The 22,276-nt window shown below is 33.5% G+C and overlaps 2 protein-coding genes across 2 annotated transcripts; one reads left to right on the top strand and one right to left on the bottom strand.

Moving 5' to 3' along the window:
- Window positions 1-1,135: 1,135 nt before the first annotated feature.
- LOC131952955 (vacuolar protein sorting-associated protein 37A) lies at window positions 1,136-8,411 on the bottom strand. Its single transcript, XM_059315897.1, has 10 exons — window positions 8,202-8,411; window positions 6,745-6,819; window positions 6,275-6,389; window positions 5,320-5,408; window positions 4,618-4,836; window positions 4,115-4,242; window positions 3,734-3,792; window positions 3,453-3,615; window positions 3,139-3,188; window positions 1,136-3,002 (listed from the first exon to the last, which is right to left on the bottom strand). Exons 1-10 carry the CDS (start codon window positions 8,300-8,302, stop codon window positions 2,931-2,933), a joined length of 1,071 nt encoding a protein of 356 aa, XP_059171880.1. The 5' UTR covers window positions 8,303-8,411; the 3' UTR covers window positions 1,136-2,930.
- Window positions 8,412-16,858: 8,447 nt separating this feature from the next.
- LOC131952953 (CCR4-NOT transcription complex subunit 7) lies at window positions 16,859-21,947 on the top strand. The gene is made up of 7 exons (XM_059315895.1): window positions 16,859-16,970; window positions 18,685-18,860; window positions 19,047-19,240; window positions 19,569-19,727; window positions 20,039-20,216; window positions 20,377-20,454; window positions 20,823-21,947. Exons 2-7 carry the CDS (start codon window positions 18,750-18,752, stop codon window positions 20,976-20,978), a joined length of 876 nt encoding a protein of 291 aa, XP_059171878.1. The 5' UTR covers window positions 16,859-16,970; window positions 18,685-18,749; the 3' UTR covers window positions 20,979-21,947.
- The last annotated feature ends 329 nt before the right edge of the window (window positions 21,948-22,276 follow it).

Genomic DNA, 22,276 nt, shown 5'->3' with positions numbered 1-22,276 from the left:
TCAATAAATATCGCCTAAGAAGTTATTTGTTTTTCAGGTAAAAGATGCCCTTTTTAGCAACAAATTATAGTCAGCTGTGTTCCTCTTTAAGGCAGTTAGATCTGTTTAGTTATTTCTGTGGCCATGATATAATGTAACTAGCATAATATTAATGCACTGACACCATTTCTAGCCGTCAGTCCATGTCAACGGCGTGCCTGGCGGTAGAGCGCTAGTCTGCTAAGGGGTCGCCCATAAATGACGTCACACTCGTAAGGGGGGGGGGGTCGTAATTTTGTAACGGGGGAGGGTGTTCAGATGGTGTGACGTCACACTTTTGCAATATAAAAAACCGCTAGAAAACGAGTTTTAGACGTTATTTCGCGTTTTAGAAAACGGTTTTACTAAATTGTAATAGGAATTGATTAAATACTCTGTTGACTGAGTTCAGACAAGATTTTTGAAAAATATCGATGTTTTAAGAAAAATTCAACTGCAATTTTGAGGGGGGGGGGGGGGGGGGGGGGGGGGGGTTGTAGGCTGAGGTGTGATGTCATTTTAAGGGGGGGGGGGGTCTGGCTTTTTGTAACGATGTGTGATGGAGTGGAGGGGGAGGAAAAATCGTCAAAAACAGCGTGACGTCATTTATTGATGGCCCCCTAACCTGAAAGCCTCAAGTTCAAATCTGGGTTCTAGTCAGTAGAATGTCCCTGAGTCCACCCTGCTCTAATTCACGTTGGAGAAAGTAAAGGTGGCTGGTCATAGTGCTGACCACATTATCCCTTCATATGCAGTGATCACAGAAACGAATGTACTCTATTTCACCAGTTTTAAAAAGGGAAGTTTAAATTATATCAGCTTTTCCAGTTGGATTGGTCCAGGAACATTATAAATGTCTATAAAAATCCTAGCGTAATCCAAAACTAGAAGTCTTAGGCTAGTGGCCCAACATTTTACTTAACCTTCACTGCTTTGTCTGAATCAGTCTGTTAAGTCATGGAATTGAAAAAATCTTAGTTTTGACTGATAGTTCAAATATTTGAGAAGGCATTTCAAATAAACCCTAGGGAACCCTTGTAAACATAGTTCATTATGTTGTGTTTTATATAAGGAACTAAGAAACAAAAATAAATTATAAATATAGCTTAAAAGCTTTCATTTTTTTCGTTTATTGTTTTTAATATACAAAATTATGCATTTAAAACCTTAGAAAACAAAAATAATGAACCAATTGGATTTCACATGAATAAGCATTGTTACATTTTAAAAAGCTAACAGATCATTAACTTCCAATACACAAACATATACAATGCTCAAGAATTTTTCCCCTTAAAATTAATACAATGAAGCTCAATAATGTAAGACATGATGTTTTTTTTTATTTTTAGGAATCATTGATTTGGTTATGTGCATATGTCTATCTAGTAGATTTTAAAATGCAAGGTTATAATTATAACCCCATCTACAACATAGGGAAAATATTAGGAATTAATTACAGCTCAAATACAGAAAATTACAATTTATTACTAAAACATGTACACGACATAAAAGGCTAGACTTTAATTTAGAAATTTGGGTTTGGTGAATAATATAAATTGGGATTTTGAAATTTTAATACACACAACAGGGTAACATCTTGATGCTTTATGAATTTGCATAACAAATTTTTCTAAAAAATCTGTACTTTTAAAATAATACTGACATAATTTTCTCATACAAGCAGGTATTTACAGACAAGGTTTTCATGGTGGATTGTTTTTAAGTCAATAAAACAGAAATAAGATCAGAATTTCATTTTTTTTAAAATTATTTCATTAAAAATTTCTGTTGACAAAAGAAATGTTTGCAAATCTCTTAAATATTGCAAAAACAAAATTATTCACATAAATTGTGTCATGAAAAACGTCTTATAAATTGCACATATACATAAAACCTAACAACAAAGAGAAGTGCACAACCTTTATTCATGTATCTGACAATATTGTTGTTGAATCTATTAATGTGGATTAGAATTTTGCAAAGCTTTTTTTAAGGGAATTGCTTAGATTTAGTTTTCAACCTTCACTTTTCGTGAGCACACTATCCCAAGATATTCCGTGTTTTACAATACCAAATGAACCTTCTTAGAAAGGTTACGAGAAATAAATTTCTATGAAACTAAAACACATTTTTAATACATGTGTAAATTTACTTTCTTTATGGAAATGATTTTACATGTTCAAATGGTTTTTGTAAAACAATTTAATAGCTAAAAATTAAAATCAATAACAGTGAATATTTATCAGCAGCATATTTATTATTTAATCCCAACAATAATTTAATTTTTTAAAAAGAACTATTATTTTTTTTATCCGGGTTTTAAGCTGATTCTTTTAAGTCGAGGACATTTTTTAGTACCCATATACAAATAATACAATCTTAATTTTGATTCAAATAATTTTAAAAATATAACTCCCTATAAGCATTTTGTTTTAAAATATCTAAACACTGGTAACAAAATATTCATTAATAAAACAATGTTGCAACTTAAAGGTTGGAAATAGCGGCTCTATATTAATTTACTTGTTTTCTCTATGTAAATCTGTTTTAATTTTAAAATCCTTTAACCTTTTATGGTAGTTTACTAGTGGAAAGAGAGGTAACAAACCTCATCAAACTGATAGAACTACAAATTCAATCATACAGTTCAATTAAAGTGATTGACTAGAACATTACAAGTGTAGTTATTGTAAACACTACTTAACCCTCAGTTTTTTTTTAATAAGTAGATTAATGAAACAAAAATTTTATAATAAAATATATAAACACAACACAGGAATTTTCATTTTAAAAAATGCCAATCTTTGTTTGCTTTTCCAGTGCCTCACTAAGAATGCAAATTACAATAAGTAATACTTGACAAGGAATGAGTTAAGTAAATACAAGATATAAGCGTGATAACAAATCAGTATTTAGAATCGAAGGCCTTGAGATAATATAATATGGTTCAGTTTCTCTTCTTTAGCTCGACGTAAATGGCACAACTAAAAAATAATAAATAATACTCTTTAGATGGGAAAAATAAGTTTTGAAATATGGTATATAATTAATATACTATTAAGAATTAACTAATAATTCTAGCATTAAAATAATTTTAGAAAATAATGTGTAGCAACTCACTGTTCTTTTTTCCATGAACTTTTTCAAAAACTCATCAACATCCATTTCTTCTGTTAAAATATAAATATAAAAATTATATAAGATCATTTCATTTATGAGTTGCTAAATTTGAAAAATATTTTCACTAATTGTAAGTATGCGAATCATTTTTAATATTGACTTATTTGGAAAAACAAAAAGGCACATCTAAAAAACAATCATTCAAAAAATTATATCAATGTTTCAATGAGATTGCACACTTTAATAATAAAACAATATGTAATTAGTACATAATTTACGTTACAACCTAAATAATTTAAAATATGTAAACCTACTTTCCAAAAATTGCTCTGCTATAATTTCTGATTCTTCATCCGCTTCCATAACAGCTACTTTAAGATTTGATTGTATATGTAATGGATGGTATTGGTCAGACAATGTCATGTGGTGCTCACAGTGCTTCTCAAATTCTACTTTTAAATTTTCCAGTTCAATATTCTGAATGTGATAAAAGATGAACAAAAAATTAAACTAATAAAATGAGCCCATCTACAAAAACAATTTTCAAACTTAAAACAATATACCATTAAGACAGATATCTAGCAATGATTACTACCTTTTCTTTTATACTTTGTTTAAGACTGTCAATAGCAGGCTTTTTGGATAAGTTACTTTCTGAAATTTCAATATGCCTTATTGATTATTAAGAATTTTAAAAAATTAATAGAAGTGTAAGTGCATAAAAGACAATTTTGCAAGTAAATGAAAAAAGTAACTTAAACTTTCAGACAAAAATCTTCTGTCTTTTGAGTAATAGTAAAGACAAGCAATGAATATTAATGTGAAAAGATTAACTGATATTGAAATGCATGTGATTTTTATATCTTTAATATCTAGTCTAATTATCCCTATATTTGTCTACTCTTGTTTTAAAAATTCTTTTTTTAAATATATGGTCAAATATATTTTTATTTAATAATAAAATTCACATTCATACTTGCTAAATGAACACAAGCTGAGGAAAGCTCTTCTCGTTGTTGAGTAAACTTTATCAATTCTTGTGACTTTTGGACCATCTCTGTTATTTTTTCTTCATCACTCATCAGTTCCTCAAGTTCAAATAGTCTAAATAAAATAAAAAATAACATAAATATTTCCATGTTACAAACTAGCATTTTTGTAAACTTTCTCAAAAGTAATTAAGTTTTTTTAAAATGTTAAATATTACTGAAAATACATGCAACACTCGTTAAGATATCTGAGGAGCTAAATGTATTTTAAAAAACACACTTATCACATGTGGAAAGAAAGAAAAATAAAGATATGGAAATTTTTAAAAAATGTAAATAAACAGTAGTGTTTTTAAATTTACAACTGATGTTATATTTAGTATTTTCATCTGAAGGAAACTATATTTTTAAAAAAGTAGTTGCTTATTCAACTAGAAGTTGTAGAATGAAAATTTTAATTAAACACTAGATCCAATGATCAACTTCTTACTTCATATCCTTCAGAGCTGGGAACTCTGACAATATGTTTGTTATTTGTGAGTGCCCAAGTGTCAACTGATCCAATCCCAGGTCACCCACAGTCCCTTGATTCCTTCGAGGGGGGAGGGGTGGAGGAATTACTGAAGGCTGACTACCAGGGTAAGGACATTGTGTATAATTTGGTGATGCGACTGAAGAGCCAACAGTAGGGATGCTGGACCCTAAGTTGCTAGAAAAGAAAAACAAATAAAAATAAGTGTTAGACAATACACTGTCCGGACAATACAGTATTGGGTCAAGATTAATTTCTTCTGCTGCTTTACTGTGTCAGGGTTACAGTTATTGTCCTAGTCAAAATTAGGGTTAAAATCAGTTGTAGGGGTTTGATTGGGTCTAGAGAAATAGTAATAACTAAAACTGTTTTGTATAAATAAAGCCTGTGGTTTCAGTAATCAGGATGAAAAGATTGGGTTCCATAACAATTTGATTACAAATTATATAAAAAATATAGAATAAAATCTGTAAACAGGTAATTCAATTCATCCCATAATCATATTGGGGTCCTCTGCTGCTGCGAGTAGTTAAAAAACAGGCAGCTTGATGTCAACCATTCAGTGACGTCTTTGCCTTCCCTTTTTTCTCCAATCACACTAGTGAACCTTTTACAGAGAGGTAGTAAACTATAAGATATTTTATTCAAAAACAAACTTACTAATGCTGGGGTAGAATAACTGGTGGTGTCTTTTTGAATTCCTCTAGCACATTCTGTACAGCAAGCCCGAGATCTGAATGCATGGAAAACTAAACAAAGAAGGAAATTAATTAAAAAATTGTATAAAAACTCTTTAAAAAGAATAACAATAATGTAGTCCACATAAAAAAAATATTTGTAAATGCCAAAAGAAGTAAAAATGACCAAGTATTTTAATATTTGTTAATATCAAATTGTTAAGCATCTCAGAATTCATGAAGCAACAAACGGAGCTCTTAACAGCAAAGGCCACTAATTTTAAAATTTTGATGTTTTATTAATCCCTTGGAATCGAGCACAGAAGTTTGAACAAATGATATGTATGATGTTTACAGGATAAGGTATGTTTTGTTTTGGTAACCTATAAGCATACTGAATATAAATGTACCAAATGGACCTTTTCCCCACACAATGAGTTGGAACAGCCCACAACCGACTTATTTGATAAATATCATAATTAGATGACCCCTAAATTTAAAAATATACTATTTCTTATATTAGATAAAATGTTAAATATAAGACCTGTAGACCAAGAACTACATACACTGTATTATTTAAGTGTGCTGGCTTACTCTGATGTATTTTGTTGAAGGGGTTCTACTGGCAGAGATCATATTAAGTTGGGCCTTTTTGCCGGGAGACATATTGTCTCTACGGAAACAGTATTGACAGAAGCCCTTTTGCCAGGAGTTCTAATGACGTGAGCCTTTGTGTCAGAAGCTAAAATTTGTCAGGAGACTATATGACACAAGCCTATTTGTCTTGACCCTATTTGTTGGAAGCCAATTTGACAGGCCGTTTTTAAACCACATGATTACAATACCTACTTTTAAAAAAGGGATCGATTTTAAACTAAAATGTTTTTAACTAAATAATTTTAAAAAATAAGGTTCATTAGAAAAATGATGTACTCTACATTGTTAATACTGTTACACCCCACAACTTTCATCTGTGTGTCTACCCATGGATGTGTGACAGCAGGCTGTACAGTGAGTACAGGTTTGTCACTAGGAAAATGTGATGGCAAGTTACTGTGAAGAAAAAAAATGTACGAATGCTTATTGAATTTAAATTAAAGGCACATAAACTTAAAAGTTACCCATTTTAAAAAGTTTGTATATATATAAACATTATATATATATATATATATATATATATATATATATATATATATATATATATATATATATATATATATATAGGGGTCTATATATAATAGGCCTATATATATATATTTATATATATATATATATATATATATATATATATATATATATATATAATTTACTCTGGACTTTACTTGTTAGTTGATATATGAATGTAATTTTTAAAATGTCTTTTATCACGGTAAAATGTTTAGCCATTTGTTAAATTACAGATACTTACATCAAAATAGAGAGATTTGTTGAACCTTGTTTAACGTTGACTCTGTATTCCTGGTCTCTTAGTATTTCTACAGCCCTAGAAAACAGATAACAAAATATAATAAATAAATGGGCTTAATAATTTAAAAAATAAATTTTAAAGTAGGGCCTATTTTATTTTTTAGAATTGTTTAGAGTTTAGGTCTTGTCGAAGATTAGGCCGCGATCCTACTATCTACTTAATTATTAATTTAATGACTATAATAATCATTAGGCCAGGCCTATAAAATAAATGGCCAATGCTAGCCGGAAAAAGATACGCATGCGCAATGGAGAGAAACTACGACTTGCCATCCCAGCGATATTTTTGATTTGTTTACAACCGCAGAACCCTAACACCAACCCTTGCCCTAATCCTATCCCTAATCCTAACCATATCCCTAATCTTATCCCTAACCCAAATTCTAGCCCTATCCCTAGCCCTAATCCTAACCCGAACCCTAATTCTAGCCCTAACCCTAGCCATAGGTCACTGTGCATGCGCAGAGCTATCTTTTGCCGACTAAGTGGAGTGGAGACGTTGGGAAGAAAATCTTCTTCCGAGTAGTCACTTCGAAAATAAATTATAGAATATAATATTCTTAGAGTCTTAGATTCTAGTCTAGATCTAGTAACTCTACTAATCTACTGCATTCTACTTACTACTTAGTACTTTGGCAACAAACTAGAGATCTAGATCTAGACTACTCTAGCTAGTCTAGAGTAGTCTAGACTAGACTAGCTAGAGTCACTAGATCTAGAGATCTACTCTAGAGATCTAGATCTAGATTAGATCTAGATCAGATTAGATCTACTAGATTCTAGATCTAGAGTCTAGATTAGAAGACTAATTAAAAAAATTGGTAATCTATCGTTTTGGGTACGTAAAATCGCCCGCGGCTATTAATGTACGAAAACGTTACCTCATTGTCAAGGCTGTAATAGAAGTATATTGTGATATGTTTGTGTCAAATATTATAGATAAATGAATAATAAACCTTAATCAATGGCTAAATATATCAATATATGCCAGAAATTAACTTTAAACAGCAGTGTCTGCAAGCAAGATTTGCTATATAAACAGCAGCCATTTGTAAAATAGAGTGACTTCCGCCTGAATCTCGCTATAAGTCAATAAAAATAAAACTTTAACAAGATGGCTGCTATAGTAAATGAGCATGGTTGCATCTGTTGGAAACATCGCTGGTGTACATTTATTACTGAAAAGTTTTAATTCAATTGTTTAAAAACAGGTACATAAATGAAACAAGGAAATATTTTTGTATTTTTCAAAACATAAATCCTCCTCAAAATGTGAAATAATTATTACAATTTAAGGAGTCACCTGTTTTTCACATTACAAGTCGCGGGCGATTTTACGTACCCAAAACGATAGATTACCAAAAAATTGAATAAAGATTTCTAATTTTATCTTTTTACCCAATTTTCTTAAGACTTTCCACTTGCTTCGACTTTTGAGCTTGAAGATTGGTAGCTGATGATCCTTTGTTTTTACCCCCGAATAGTCGATTCATGATCATTCAGATTTAGCCAGTCACTCCTTTAAAAAAAGAAAATGACTCATTGAAATCTATCCTGGGTGCAACTGCATCAAAGGGCACACAAAAAAATGCGAAAATATGACAGGAAACTGAAAGTGTCATTTGTGCATTACGTCACAGTTTTTCTCCGAAAGCTAGGTATATCGCTCTTTTAATTTTTTATGCAATTATTTATTAAATCTCTAGAAGGTTTTAATAATCCAAGCTTTATCCATTTCATAATGTAATACTTTTTTTTCAATTTGAATAGTTGTTCACCCCTAACATTAGATCTAGTGGCATAAAATAAATTAAATAAAATGACTTTCAATTTTAGTTTATTAGGGTAAAGGAGGGCGTTAAGAGCCGTGTGGTATTAAGCCCCAATCAACACCCCACCCCCACAAAACCCCCAATAACACTGCTAATCTACTTCTGAAGTAACAACCACTGCTGTTCTTTGATAACAGAGAAGCAGAGGATTCATTTTATGTAATTTATGACCCACTTGGTCCAATAGGGCGAGTATGTGACAGGATTTAATCCCACTGCTCTTTCCCTAAAATTTCAGATCTCCATAAAACCATTTTGTGAACTTTTTTTCCAAATAGACATAACTTTGGAAACTTCACTTTGTAATAAACCAAATGAGTTTTTCAAGCCCATTCTTTGTTCCTGTATTAGAGCATTGGTTGTTGTACATTTTAACACTATTTTTATAGCTATGGCTAGAATAGTTTTATTTTGGTGAATTTTTTTTGCACAGTGATTATTGGTGCCAAAACAAAATGGCCGACATTTGTCCCATTTTACCATGCTATAAAGTTTTTATCATTATCAGAGTAAAACTTGACTGATCATCACCATAATGGTTTTATTTGTTAGATAATAACTAAATCTACATGAATACATTAATTTTGTCCACTAGCTTGCCTGTTTAGAAAAGTTATAACAGATACTGTTATGTGGCTCTTGAAACCCTACGTGCAAGTTTCTCATTTATTAGACCACTGAATATGACACAGGTATAGGAATAGTTAACACAAAATGTATTAATTGTTAAACAGACTTGTGTCTAAATGATAGAAATACTATTCTAACCTGCTAAAAAGTAAAAATTCAGCCATCTGATGTTAGCAAGGTAATTTTTAAAATGGTACATGTACTTATTACCCCTAAGGGGCAATACAGCCGACTCAGCCCCCACCTGTTTCTAACCAACCATAAAACTTCTAATCTCTTTGTAGGTAACAGGAATAAATGTTCTTAGGTCTCAGCCAATCTGGGGTGGTATGTTATGTAATTTATGACCCTCATGGTCCAGCAGGGAAGTAAACAGACACATTAATACCACTGCTCCCCACCTTACAATTTCTTACCCCCCATGATACCCAGCCCAACCAGTTTCTGGCCCACCATAAAACTTCATCTCTTTGTAGGTAACATGGATTACAGTTACAGATCTCAGACAATCTGGGGTGGCATGTTATGTAATATATGACCTTCATGGTCTAGCAGGATGGAGACCAAATAGGAATCAGTACCACTGCTCTCCCCTCACAATTTCTCACCTCCATGATAGCCAGACCCCACCTGTATCTAACCCACCATAAAACTTATCTCTTTGTAGGTAACATGGACTTAGTTCTTAGATCTCAGCCAACCAGAGATAGCATCTCCTTATATAATTTATGGCCCTCAGGGTCCAGCAAGGAGAACAAAGGGGAAACCAGTACCACTGCTCTCCCCTCAACATTTCTCACCTCCATGTCATATTATGTAATGTAAAGCACACATGGCTTATCAGGGGAAAGCATTAAGGCAGATTAGTTAGTACCAACCCTTTTTACATACAAGAATGTTAACTCTGGACAGCTACACACTAGTATACTAGCTACACACTAGGCATACTAGTAACTAATGGGCCTACTGTAAACTACTAGACTGTAGGCCCTATGTACACCTGCAATTGTATCAATTGTAGACTGGGCCCATTGGGCCCTAGTGATAGCTAGTATCAGTTAAAGTGTGTGTACACAGCATTAACTATTTTGGGGTTAGAAATTAATTATTTTTATTGCGGAGTTAGTCTAAACTAGGAGATAGATCTAATACTTATTGCCCCATTGCCCGGCTCCTTTCACCCCAAATGCTGGTTTTGGGGGTATGAAAATAAATGTTCAATTAAACCCATTTAAAGTATATTTAATAGACTTTTTTATTATTTTTATATTGTGTAAGATATGTTAGAATAATTTTGCCATATTTTCAATTCTAAAAAATTCTTAGATTAGTAGAAATCTTTAAAAATGTACAGGTGCTAAAAAGTGTGGCTCTTAACGCCCTCCTTTACCCTATAGGGCATATGGCCCTTATTAATATTATGGGCATATAATAATAATAAAGATTAGAGAATACCCGCGGCGGAGCATACACCGTTATTTAGATTATTTTCCACTTTCATCTTATATATATAAAGCAAAGTGGTCGGGTGCCCGATAGGGCACTTCCCGGCACCGCAGGCGCGTCAAATTTGGCACGATGTTGCCTTGGGGCGATAGAACACGATGGCCGGTGAAGGTTTGCCGAAAAGTCTACGGACAAGGGGTCAAAACTGACCTCGACAGACCGGCGCCTTATATGGGCTATATTACGAAAAAAAATTTCCTCCGACGACCCCCCTTGAAGTTTTGTGAGGTGGTAGGAGAACGCCTTGGGGTGTCACAGAAAACTCGGCATTTCTGGGAAAACTTCGTAAAGGGGTCAAAACTGACCAGTTGTGTTTCCCTATATAATCTTTGTATTTTATGGGAAAACAGAGGGTCATTTCAACGCAGACTTTAGGGTACTTAAACTCAGTATATCTGGCTAATTTTTTGCATACTCTTAGGACAATGGCTTGACCTTTAGGGAAAACTGTCGGTTTCACTCAAAGCCCTCGACGAGGGCTGAAAAGTGACCGCGAGTGAAATTCTCTTTGTATGAGCTCTATTACGAAAAAAAATTTCCTCCGACGACCCCCCTTGAAATTTTGTGAGGTGGTAGGAGAACGCCTTGGGGTGTCACAAAAAACTCGACATGTCCGGCAAAATTCGTTAAAGGGGTCACAACTGACCAGTTGTATTTCCCTATATAATCTTTGTATTTTATGGGAAAAACAGAGGGTCATTTCAACGCAGACTTTAGGGAACTTAAACTCAATATATCTGGCTAATTTTTTGCATACTCTTAGGACAATGTCTTGACCTTTAGGGAAAACTGTCGGTTTCACTCAAAGCCCTCGACGAGGGCTGAAAAGTGACCGCGAGTGAAATTCTCTTTATATGAGCTCTATTACGAAAAAAAATTTCCTCCGACGACCCCCCTTGAAATTTTGTGAGGTGGTAGGAGAATGCCTTGGGGTGTCACAAAAAACTCGACATGTCCGGCAAAATTCGTTAAATGGGTCAAAACTGACCAGTCGTTTTCCCTATATAATCTTTGTATTTTATGGGAAAAACAGAGGGTAATTTCAAAACGGACTTTAGGGCACTTACCCTCTTTACATCTGGCTAATTTTTTGTATACACCTCTATAGATGACTACGCCGTATGGAAAAACTCTTGGTCAGACTTAAAACCCTCGACGAGGGCTAAAATTGACCGCGAGTGATTCTTATTATACACGATTTGGTCATTTGGTCTATGAATAGGGGAGGTAACATCTTAATGTAATAATTTTTAAACATTTTGTATACTCTTTTTAAGAAAAAAAAACAAAAATCATAATACTTTGTTATAAATTAAGTTTTGCATTGTACTGAAATTTTAAAAATTAATCACGAAAGTAATTTATTATAATATTTGATTGATACTATTAAGAAACCCCTTGCAGTTCTAATAACCGTGTGAGTAATAAGTTTGCGAATATTCCATCAATAATTGGGTGACATGAAATTACCCCACTGTATAGATTTAGGCCCTAAGAATTTAACATAGCAGCCAATCACCTATTAATTAATCATTCAATTCCTCATTTTTTTGAAAACCTAAGCGAAGCTAGGCAGTATGCCTAGTTAATTCATAATTTGTGAATTCGACACTACCAATGCTGCGACTGAAATAATTTGCTTTAAAATACAAACAGTAGCTCGTGAAGTCGATAAACACCCCCTCATTTCCCCTCTCCCCCCCCCCCCCTCAGATGAAGTCTGAGTTTGTAACATAATATGGGATGGTCTATAAAAATATCTAACGTCATATATGGGTGTTTGGTCTAAAATGCCAAATTGTAATTTTATAGCAGAGGCGTAGCGACCCTTCCCGGCGCCCGGGGACAAACTTTTCGATTTGCACCCCCCCCCCCTCGAGATTTCGATTTGCACCCCCCCCCCTTCAAACTTTCTTTTTGCACCCACCCCCACCCCTCGAGATTTCCATTTGCACCCCCCCCTCAAACTTTCGATTTGCACCCCCCTCATCCTTTCAATTTATTTTTCCAACCCATTTTGGCGCCCCTAAGGTCGGCGCCCGGGGACATATGTCCCCCCCCCCGCCCCCCCCCCTCGCTACGCTACTGTGTTATAGTCTATAGTTCTATATAGAAGTGTACACGGAAGACTAGTATTAGTATGTAGGCTATAATTTAAGAGAATTCCAAAAAAAAAAAAATGAAGTCAAACTGATAGCGGCGTCTCTCACAGCGGCGTCACTCAGTGGCGTAGCCAGGATCGTCTCAAGGGGGGTTCCAATTTTTACCCGGGGACAAACTTTCGATCTGCACCCCCTCAAACTTTCGATTTCCACCCCCCACCCCCCCCCCCCCCCCCCACCCCTCAAACTTTCGATTTGCACCCCCCCCCTCATACTATATATATATATATATATATATATATATATATATATATATATATATATATATATATATATATATATATATATATATATACCGAGGGGTCTATGGGGGGGGGGGTTATGACACCCCTAACCCCCCCCCTGCCTACGCCACTGGCGTCACTAAGTCGGATGATACTCGAAGCTGATGCTTCCTCTTTGGACGGTGTACCCTGGTGCGATCGACACCCCTACCCCTCCCACACCTTGTGACTCTATTGATCCCCATCAGTTACGTTGCACCGTCACGAAAATTCAAACCTATAATACGAAGACTTAAATCTTCTTTTAGCCTAACCCCCTTTTGTGAAATAAGCTCAAATTTAACGCAGAAGTACTGGCTTTTCAACATATTCTTTTTAAAAATGTACATAGATCTAGGTCTAATTAAGTAAGGAACATTTCTTTAACTTCCTTCCCCTCGTGTCCATGTGACGTTCTTTATGGATAGCTCCTTATAAAGAATAAAAATTAAAAATATAACAAACAAAAAACTTAGATGCCAATTAGAACGACCCACTTATAGAACAAACTTTTAGGCTAAAATGCCTGACTAAAATAATTCATCTTAATGTGATGCTGATTTAGGGATCCCATCACCATCATTATGCCATTAACTTATTAATACTTCCTTCACCACGAATGATAAGCAGTGTTTCTTCCAGACTTTTTTCTCCGGTGGGGGGGGGGGGGGGGGGGCAGTCAACATTTTTCGGGGGGGGGGGGGGGGGGCGGACACTATTAAAAGTGAATGTTTACTATCTATATATATAATTCTCTTCTGGGAGCCGTTAGAAAGCAAGCTGCAAGCGCCTCCTTGCAGTCCCCTCTCTTTCTCTCTATCACTATCACTACCACCCCCACCCCACTCCCATATTGTCTGGTGAGTTGTGGTCACGCTGTTTACATATTACAATCATAGAGACGGGTTTGATGACGGCTATTAGGGGCAGATAATTTAGTTTGAAACGATTTTAAACTTAGAGGAGGTAACTAAGAGGAGGCTGCTTTCACATGGGGGGGGGGGGGGGGGGTTTAGTGTTTTTAAGCAAATATTTTCAGTGGCAGCATTGGTACTGTCGAATTCACAAATTATAAATTACTGAACAGTAGAAAAAAAAAAAAAAACAACTAAATAGCGGCGTATGATGCGCAGCGGGTCGGCTCGTATAATTATAAATTCCATCTCGTTTTTTTTCATAAGCGAGACCTGTTGGACTACATAAACAATAAAAAAAAAAACAGATGCATTTTAATCATTCTTTGGAGAGGGGTCGGTCCAGAGGCGTATCCAGGTTTTCGTTATAGGGGAGCGAAAAGAGCAAAAAAAGGCGCCGAATTTTTAACACGTTCTATATACGTGTATTATATATATATATATATATATATATATATATATATATATATATATATATATATATATATATATATATATATATATATATATATATATATATAGGCCTATATATATATATATATATATATATATATAATAACTAGCTGTATGTCATTACTTCGCTATGGTATAAAATAAATTAAAAGTAGCACTCTGAAGAAATAAGAAAAAACACACAATGTAGGCCGACAAAACAAAAATTGTATCAATCTCTGTTTTGTAATTCATGTAAAAAAAAAATTCTTACATAATAATTCCTGGGAAATTATTTTAGACAAGTGAAATAGGGGAAATAATCACTCTCTTAATATAAATATGTATATATCTACACATTTAATTATAAATGTCAAAACAAATAAATAATTACTTAAGAAAATAATGAAATTGTTTAACACTATTCGTGTTTATAAAATGTTTTTGTCTATAATCAGAATTTAATATATCGTCATCATAAATGCTAAAGTATCACAACATATTGAAAGTTTTTAAAATCAGAGTTGGTATAAAACCACGCTTTTCGATATAATAGAATGGCATTCGGAATAACAGCATACATTTAACTAAATATCAGTGTTTTAATTCAGATCATATATTTTAATTAACTACTGCTTCATTGTGTTTTTTAAAGATAATTTTTTAACATAGTGATAGGTATGGGTTAGATCACTGCATTGATCACACACCTTTTTACTGGTAATTGCAAAAACAATATTCACAGAGTTTTACGTTCATGGTACTTTGGTACATCATTACGCGTTTTTCTACATGTAGGCCTACTTAACAGATCATTTCGGGGTGGGTTGGGGGGGGGGGGGGGTTCAACTTCATTCACCACTGTCCGTTCACTTTAGGTCAATTATCCAACCAAGTGTATACCTAGGTGTGACATTAATGTCGCTCTACACCAAGGGTCACCAAACTTTTCAGTCCGAGGGCTGCATTAACTATCAAATTTCAGTTCGGGGGCCAGTTTCTTCTATGTATTTCTTTGATTTTTCTGGACAAAGTTCCTCAGCCATAACCAACAAACGTTTTTTCCATGGACAAAAGTATCTCCGCGGGCCGTAGGTTGGAGACCCCTGCTCTACACAATTGTAGTGGTGAGGTGTGTGTGGGGGGGGGGGGGGAGATAACCAACTCAGAGTGAACACAACGTCAGTTTTTAGATGACTGTTTTAAACATATATATATATATTACACAAATATATATTACAGAAATAGATTTAAATAAGTAGCAGTGGTATTATGACAATATTTTTTTACAGAGGGGTCCATGGGGGAGGGGGTTGTAACTGTTTCATATAATTTGTAATCGTAATCACTATCGCCCAAACTGTAAGAATACTACTACCTCATCGTGATGACGTTGTTGACCTTGTCAAAATTTCCCAACACCACTACGCAGTTTGCTCATAAGTAAATTTAAATAGAGGTGTCACATCAGTTGTATTTGTTTCTGTATTGTAATTTTTTATAAAAATCAATCACACGATTCAAACTGTATATATAAAATAATTATGTGTGAAGTTTTATGTATAACATTTTCTAATTCAAATACATTATACAGTTGCCTTAAACTTAACACCCCTCTTGCCAAGTGGTACTACCGTAGAGGTTTTTTAAACATTGTAATGCATCGTAATGGTTATTTTTAGAATGGCAAACTGATGCAGCTGTTAATACGCGTTGTAAACGTAGACACCACTAGACTATTACAATAATGCTTAATTGCTGCATGAAAAGAAATCTTTTTTAACAAATATCATTGTTTAATACTTTGAGTTTAAAAAGTTTCCAAAAAGGCGCCACTTTGCTGAAAATGGCCAGAGGGGGAGCGGCCGCTCCCCCTGCTCCACCCCTGCGTACGCTACTGGGTCGGTCGATAGGGAAGATTAACCTTTTCATGCAAGAAGAATCGCACGGCGGGGTGAACAGCAAGGTTGAGATAAACTACCGTAACCCAGAGGTTACCAACATATTTTATTGATGCGCTTTTCTTTAAAAATAAATAAAGCGGAAGTTATCTCCACTTTCTTGTATATTATCATGTAATAGTAGATGCGTTGGCACTTCCAGGGCTATAGAAAATGGCTTTTTGTGACGACGTGTGACGGAGGGGGGGAGGTAAAAATCGTCAAAAAAAGCGTGACGTCATTTATGGATGACCCCTAAGTCAATTGCAAACACTGAGCATAACCATAAAGTCCCATTAAAATTTATAGAGCTATTCTTTGTTTTTCTTGTTTTCTCATCCGAAATTTTAAGTTTTTAAGCTTATAATAGCTTTTCGCCCAGAAGAGCTACAAGACATTGATTAGGCCTAGCCTAAGCACCGAGTTTGGAGTGGACGGAAGGATAAAATTTCGACTTGAAAGCCGATTCAAAACAATATTCCATTCTGGTACGTAGCTTTACAAGTTCTTAATTTTAAATACATAATACGAAATGTCTTTTAATATATTTTTGAATAAATAATACTTTTCACATTGCTCTAAAATTTTCAATTAAACAACCACCACGAACAACTTTACAAATTGAAACTACAGACGTCTTGAATTTTGAAAACATGGACTAGCCGCCTCTAGAGTCTATACTCTAGGACTCTAGGAGGTGAACTTAAAGCGCCGAATAAAATACGCTAAAATGGAGTTTTACCCTAGGTCTAATTAAAAAATAAATTCTCATTTCAATAGACTAATACGTAATAGACCTACTTTACTAAACTTTACTTTTAAAAATGTTGTTTTATTATGAAGTATGAAGTGAATTTTTCTTCAAGAATAGATGATACATTTGATTTACAATAAAGGATAGGCCTAGACTGCGGTGCATTTTTCAACTTTATTATATAATTGGGGTAAATGAAATGTTCAGGGGACCAACTAGATGAATGCAAGGGGAAGCTATGTGAGTTGGCGGTTAGGACTTGAAATGTTTTGATTACTGAATGAAGTGTATTTTTTGCTGGTGTAATTAATAGACTTAATTTAATAGTATTGCTCGCTACCCTGGAGGTGTGGCTGGTTGCAAACAACAATATGGCGTACAGACTGGATACATGACTTCCAATGATTTTTTGTCGTAGTTCCAGAGACCTTCTGAGAATTACTTTTAAAAATGTTTACCACGAGCAAAATAGCGTGTTTTCACGTTATAAAAACACGCTATAGGTGGCAGGGCTAAATATGCCAGAAAAGCATTTTATATTTTGCTTTGCATAGTGAAGGCTAAATTTAAAAGTTGTCATCATTAAAAATAATAGAACTTTTAAAAATCAACCAGGGGAGTACAAAAATGAGTCTGTAGAACTATTAGGTTTATCAGTCTATGGCAGGGTCGGTAATAATGTCAGCCGCTAGGCATTAGGCTCAGCCCCACAACTGTGCTGTTGCCAGCCACGTGGCAATGGTTCCATGCTTTCCACAATCGAAGTGCACATACAAATGTTACTAGCTCTTTAAAAATTGGAAAATTTTGTAGATTGTAACTTTTGGCTCTTCCGTCTCAAAAGGCTGCTGATCCCTGGTCAAATATTGCAAACCACTTTTTTATAAAACACTACATTTGAATGACAACCAAATTTATTAATTTTTTTATACCACGTGACCTCTATTTGGTGATCACTAGTGAGGAACTCTGGTGCATAGCCAATTAAAAAGTCGAAAACCGGATTTGTGGTTTGCCTTTGCTTCAAACGTAAGAGTGATTTAACATGTGTTGTCATGTAGAGGTGTGTCGTGCATGTCAGTTACAATAAATATTAAATTAAGTAATTTAGTAAACAAAATCTAGAGATTTTGTTACTAAATCAAAAACTTACTCAATATGATACTTTTTAGATGCTGTCTAATAGAAATCAATAAATGGAATTCTGCTTTTAATGTGGTGGTTGGTATGCTCACAAACAATTAAATTAATTGTGTGATCATTAATTATTTAGTCCAATAAGGCTTTATAAAGCCAATAAATTATTGAAAAAGGCCTATATGAACATTATTCAACATAATTATGCTCAATAATTACATCTTAAACTATCAATCATGTACAAGAGTATAGCTCTTTTTGAAAAGCATTGTGTTACTGATTGATGTTCAATATAAATTTATGTTCCTCAGATTAAACTCACTGATGAAACATACTTAAACTATATGTATATTGGAAAGTAGCTTTACATAGAACCATGCCTGCAGTGTTAGAGGATCATGGAATACGAGATGTTTGGGCATCTAACATGGAGGAAGAGTTACGGAACATCAGCCGTGTTGTCAAAACCCATAGATATATTGCAATGGTATAAATAAAATACAAAGCATTTATCTTCTTTCTATTAATTTTATTAGTTATCTTGAAGATTTGTTATGGTAATGTTAAAAAATATTTTTTTGGTTTTATGAACTTCTTAAAGTTTCATTATTTTAAAGATTCGATTTTAAGAGCATGGGATTATTATGTTAAAAAACTTAATGAACTTTTATAGGATACAGAATTTCCAGGTGTTGTAGCAAGACCTATTGGAGAGTTCCGCTCAACTCAAGAATACACATATCACCAAATGAAATGCAATGTAAATCTATTAAAGATCATACAAATTGGATTTACTTTTTTTGATGAGGATGGAAATAGAGCACAACCAATCTCAACATGGCAGTTCAATTTTAAGTTTTGTCTAGGGTAAAAACAATATTCTTTGTCGATTGGTTAATAATGTCAAATATTAAGTTGTTTATATTAAACAAATATTAAAGCTTGTCTTTATGGCCACCTTGGCAAGGGTATTTCTCCATAACTCAACATAATATAAATCTAACTCAAACTTTAAGTTTAAAAATAAGCAATATATCTAAACACACTATCAGTAAGATTTAATCAATTTTATGTAGGATTTAACTTTGTTTTAACTTTTTAAAAGGATTTTGATTAGCAAGTTTTTTTATGATTAAAAATAATTTGAATTGTAACATGGCTAGTTATTTTAACTTACGCTTTGTTTTTTTAACAGTGATGACATGTATGCACAAGAATCAATTGAACTGCTCCGCAAATCAGGTATACAATTTGAGCGACATGAGAGAGATGGTATGGATCCATTTGACTTTGCTGCAGAATTAATTGGCGCTGGTGTTGTTCTTCAGCCAAACGTTTTTTTATCATTTCACAGGTAGCTTTTTTTTTATATTCAATGTAATATTTCAAGAGATGGGTAAAAATAAATGTTTAGAAGTTAGTTTTAGAGAAACATACTAAATAAATAGTCCAATGTTAGCAGGAGGCTGCTTACATGTTTAGTATAGATATAGAGGTAGTATAAGCTTGTGTAAAAACAAAAATGTTCAATTAGCCAGAGGCAGACACTACAAAGCCTTATAATGTATAGTTTCAACAGTTGTTCAGTTAATAGCAAATAATGTGTAAGATGTATACAAATTCTATTTAAATTTTAAAAAGAAGCTCAACTTTTGTTTATTTCAGTGGTTATGATTTTGGCTACTTCATTAAAATGTTACAAAATAGTGACTTGGAGGAGGATGATGAAGAATTTTTTTCAAAACTTCGATTACACTGTCCTGACATTTATGATGTAAAGTACTTAATGAAATCTTGCAAAGATCTAAAAGGGGGATTACAGGAAGTCTCAGATTATCTACAGGTAAGTCATGGCAAATAATCTGATCAGGACTAAAGGTAGTTTTTAGAGCACTTTCATGTTGATACTAATTTATAAAAATAATCGCAAGATATTTAAGGTTTGAAATCAAATTTTACTGAGACCATTACATTTTGCATGTTTTTTTTTTCTGTTTTTGAAGATAAAACGAGTAGGTCCCCAACATCAAGCTGGAAGTGATAGTCTGCTCACTGGAATGGCCTTCTTTAAAATGAGAGAGGTACTTTAAAGCTAATTAATTGGTTTTAAATAAATGCTCATTTGTTTACTACAATAACATCCTAACTTTATACAGTGTTACGTTTCAGGGTAGATAGTCAAGTTAACAAATGAATGATAATCACTATTAAAACAATTTGATTCAGAGTTAAAATTAGACATTTCTGACAATATGACTATACCAGTTGCTACAAATTATATTAAGGCTGTAAAAAATAAATTAACTAATAACAAAAATGGATGTGTCAAATTTGAAAGTACTCTTTTTGTCCATTTGAATAAGATCCTAGTAACAGTTGCCCTACTTTTAAAGTGTAATATATCAGATTTATGCAAAATTAACTTAGTTTTATATTTTAATTTTTTCAGCTCTACTTTGAGAACAATATTGAAAGAGAGAAATATTCTGGTCACCTGTATGGACTAGGGCCCTTTGCTGCCAGTGCTGCCAATGTCACCAATGGTTCTGGCTATGGGGAGTACGACACAACAGCAGATAATGGATCCCAGGGCACAAATTCATGATTTTGTTCTGTTAAGTCCACAGTAAATGATATTAACATCATAAAGTGATGAACATCTGAAAATAAAATACCTATTTTAAATTATTACCAAGGGAACTTGTCTGCTTGAAGTGGAATTCATTCTATTTTGCTTATAAATTATTATATTGTAAATGATAAACACATTGTTTAAAATTTTGCAAATCAAATAGAATTTTTACCAAAATCATAGCTGAATAATTCAGTTGGGTAGTAAATGAATTTTAAACCACACTAATTTCAAAATGCATTTTTTAACTCAAATAAGACTGAAAATAAGTGAAATATCAATGAATTGTTGATTAGTGACATCAGCGTTTTTGCAATTTTGTTAACATAGCAAGCCGATGAATTTGTTATTGTTGTTGAGAGCTACATGTTCAACAGGTTATAGGAACATTCTCTTGCTGTAAGTGTAATCATTTTTGTAAGAGAAGTACCTCAGCTGTATACCACAAATTTTGGCTCAATTCTCAATGTGGGAGTCCTATGTGTACATGTTACATTACATCCAGTTTTTCTATTGTTACCCCAAAGCTTGCAGAGAATCATGTTTCATGTGTAGTAATAATGTAACAAAAAGCGTTTTCAAATGTCTGACATACCTTCAGTAAGAAGTAGAAAATATTTTAGTGTCTTTTTCCGCATTAATGAAAAAAATGTTTAAAAAGGTTTTTTGTACATTATCAATCGTGCTAGTTGAGAAATCTTGAATGGCAGCTGTCTATTTTCAAGCAAAAATCCTACTGGCTGTAACTCACTGCTCCTGAAGATGTAAAATGATAAACATTAGAGCAAGGGCAAGCTTTGCTCTTGTTCTACATCAAGAGTATTTTTCATAAAGTTGGACTGACTTCTTTAACAACTTTTATGACACTCCAAAATGGCGATGTTTATGTGAATATGTCAGTCTAGTTTTATACCAATAAAATATTGTTTTTTTAAAACGAAAAGAATATATTGTGACTTTTTATTTATAATATAAAATTCAGCATTAAAATGATGGTTAATTTAATATGAGCCTGTTTAGAACCCATTTCTAAAATGTAAGATTTTGGTGTAAGCTCTTAGCAGAAAATCAGGAGTCATTGATCAGGAGTCATTGATAACATTATGGTAACCCTAGACTGTATCAGTATATGTGATTGTTGCTAGGAAAACATACTGCTGATCAGTTTAAAAAGTATTGATACTGATACTATCAATTGGTTTTTCCTCAAGAAGTTTATCCAGCACATTTCATGTCTTTTGGCAAAAAAACTACAATGTTTTTAAAAGCGC

Source organism: Physella acuta, unplaced genomic scaffold (assembly GCF_028476545.2).
Source record: "Physella acuta isolate Inbredline_101_S28 unplaced genomic scaffold, ASM2847654v3 ptg000896l, whole genome shotgun sequence".
NCBI classification, from domain to species: domain Eukaryota; kingdom Metazoa; phylum Mollusca; class Gastropoda; family Physidae; genus Physella; species Physella acuta.
The sequence above is the reverse complement of the archived record's forward strand: the minus strand, read 5'-3'. Positions and strand labels throughout refer to the sequence as shown.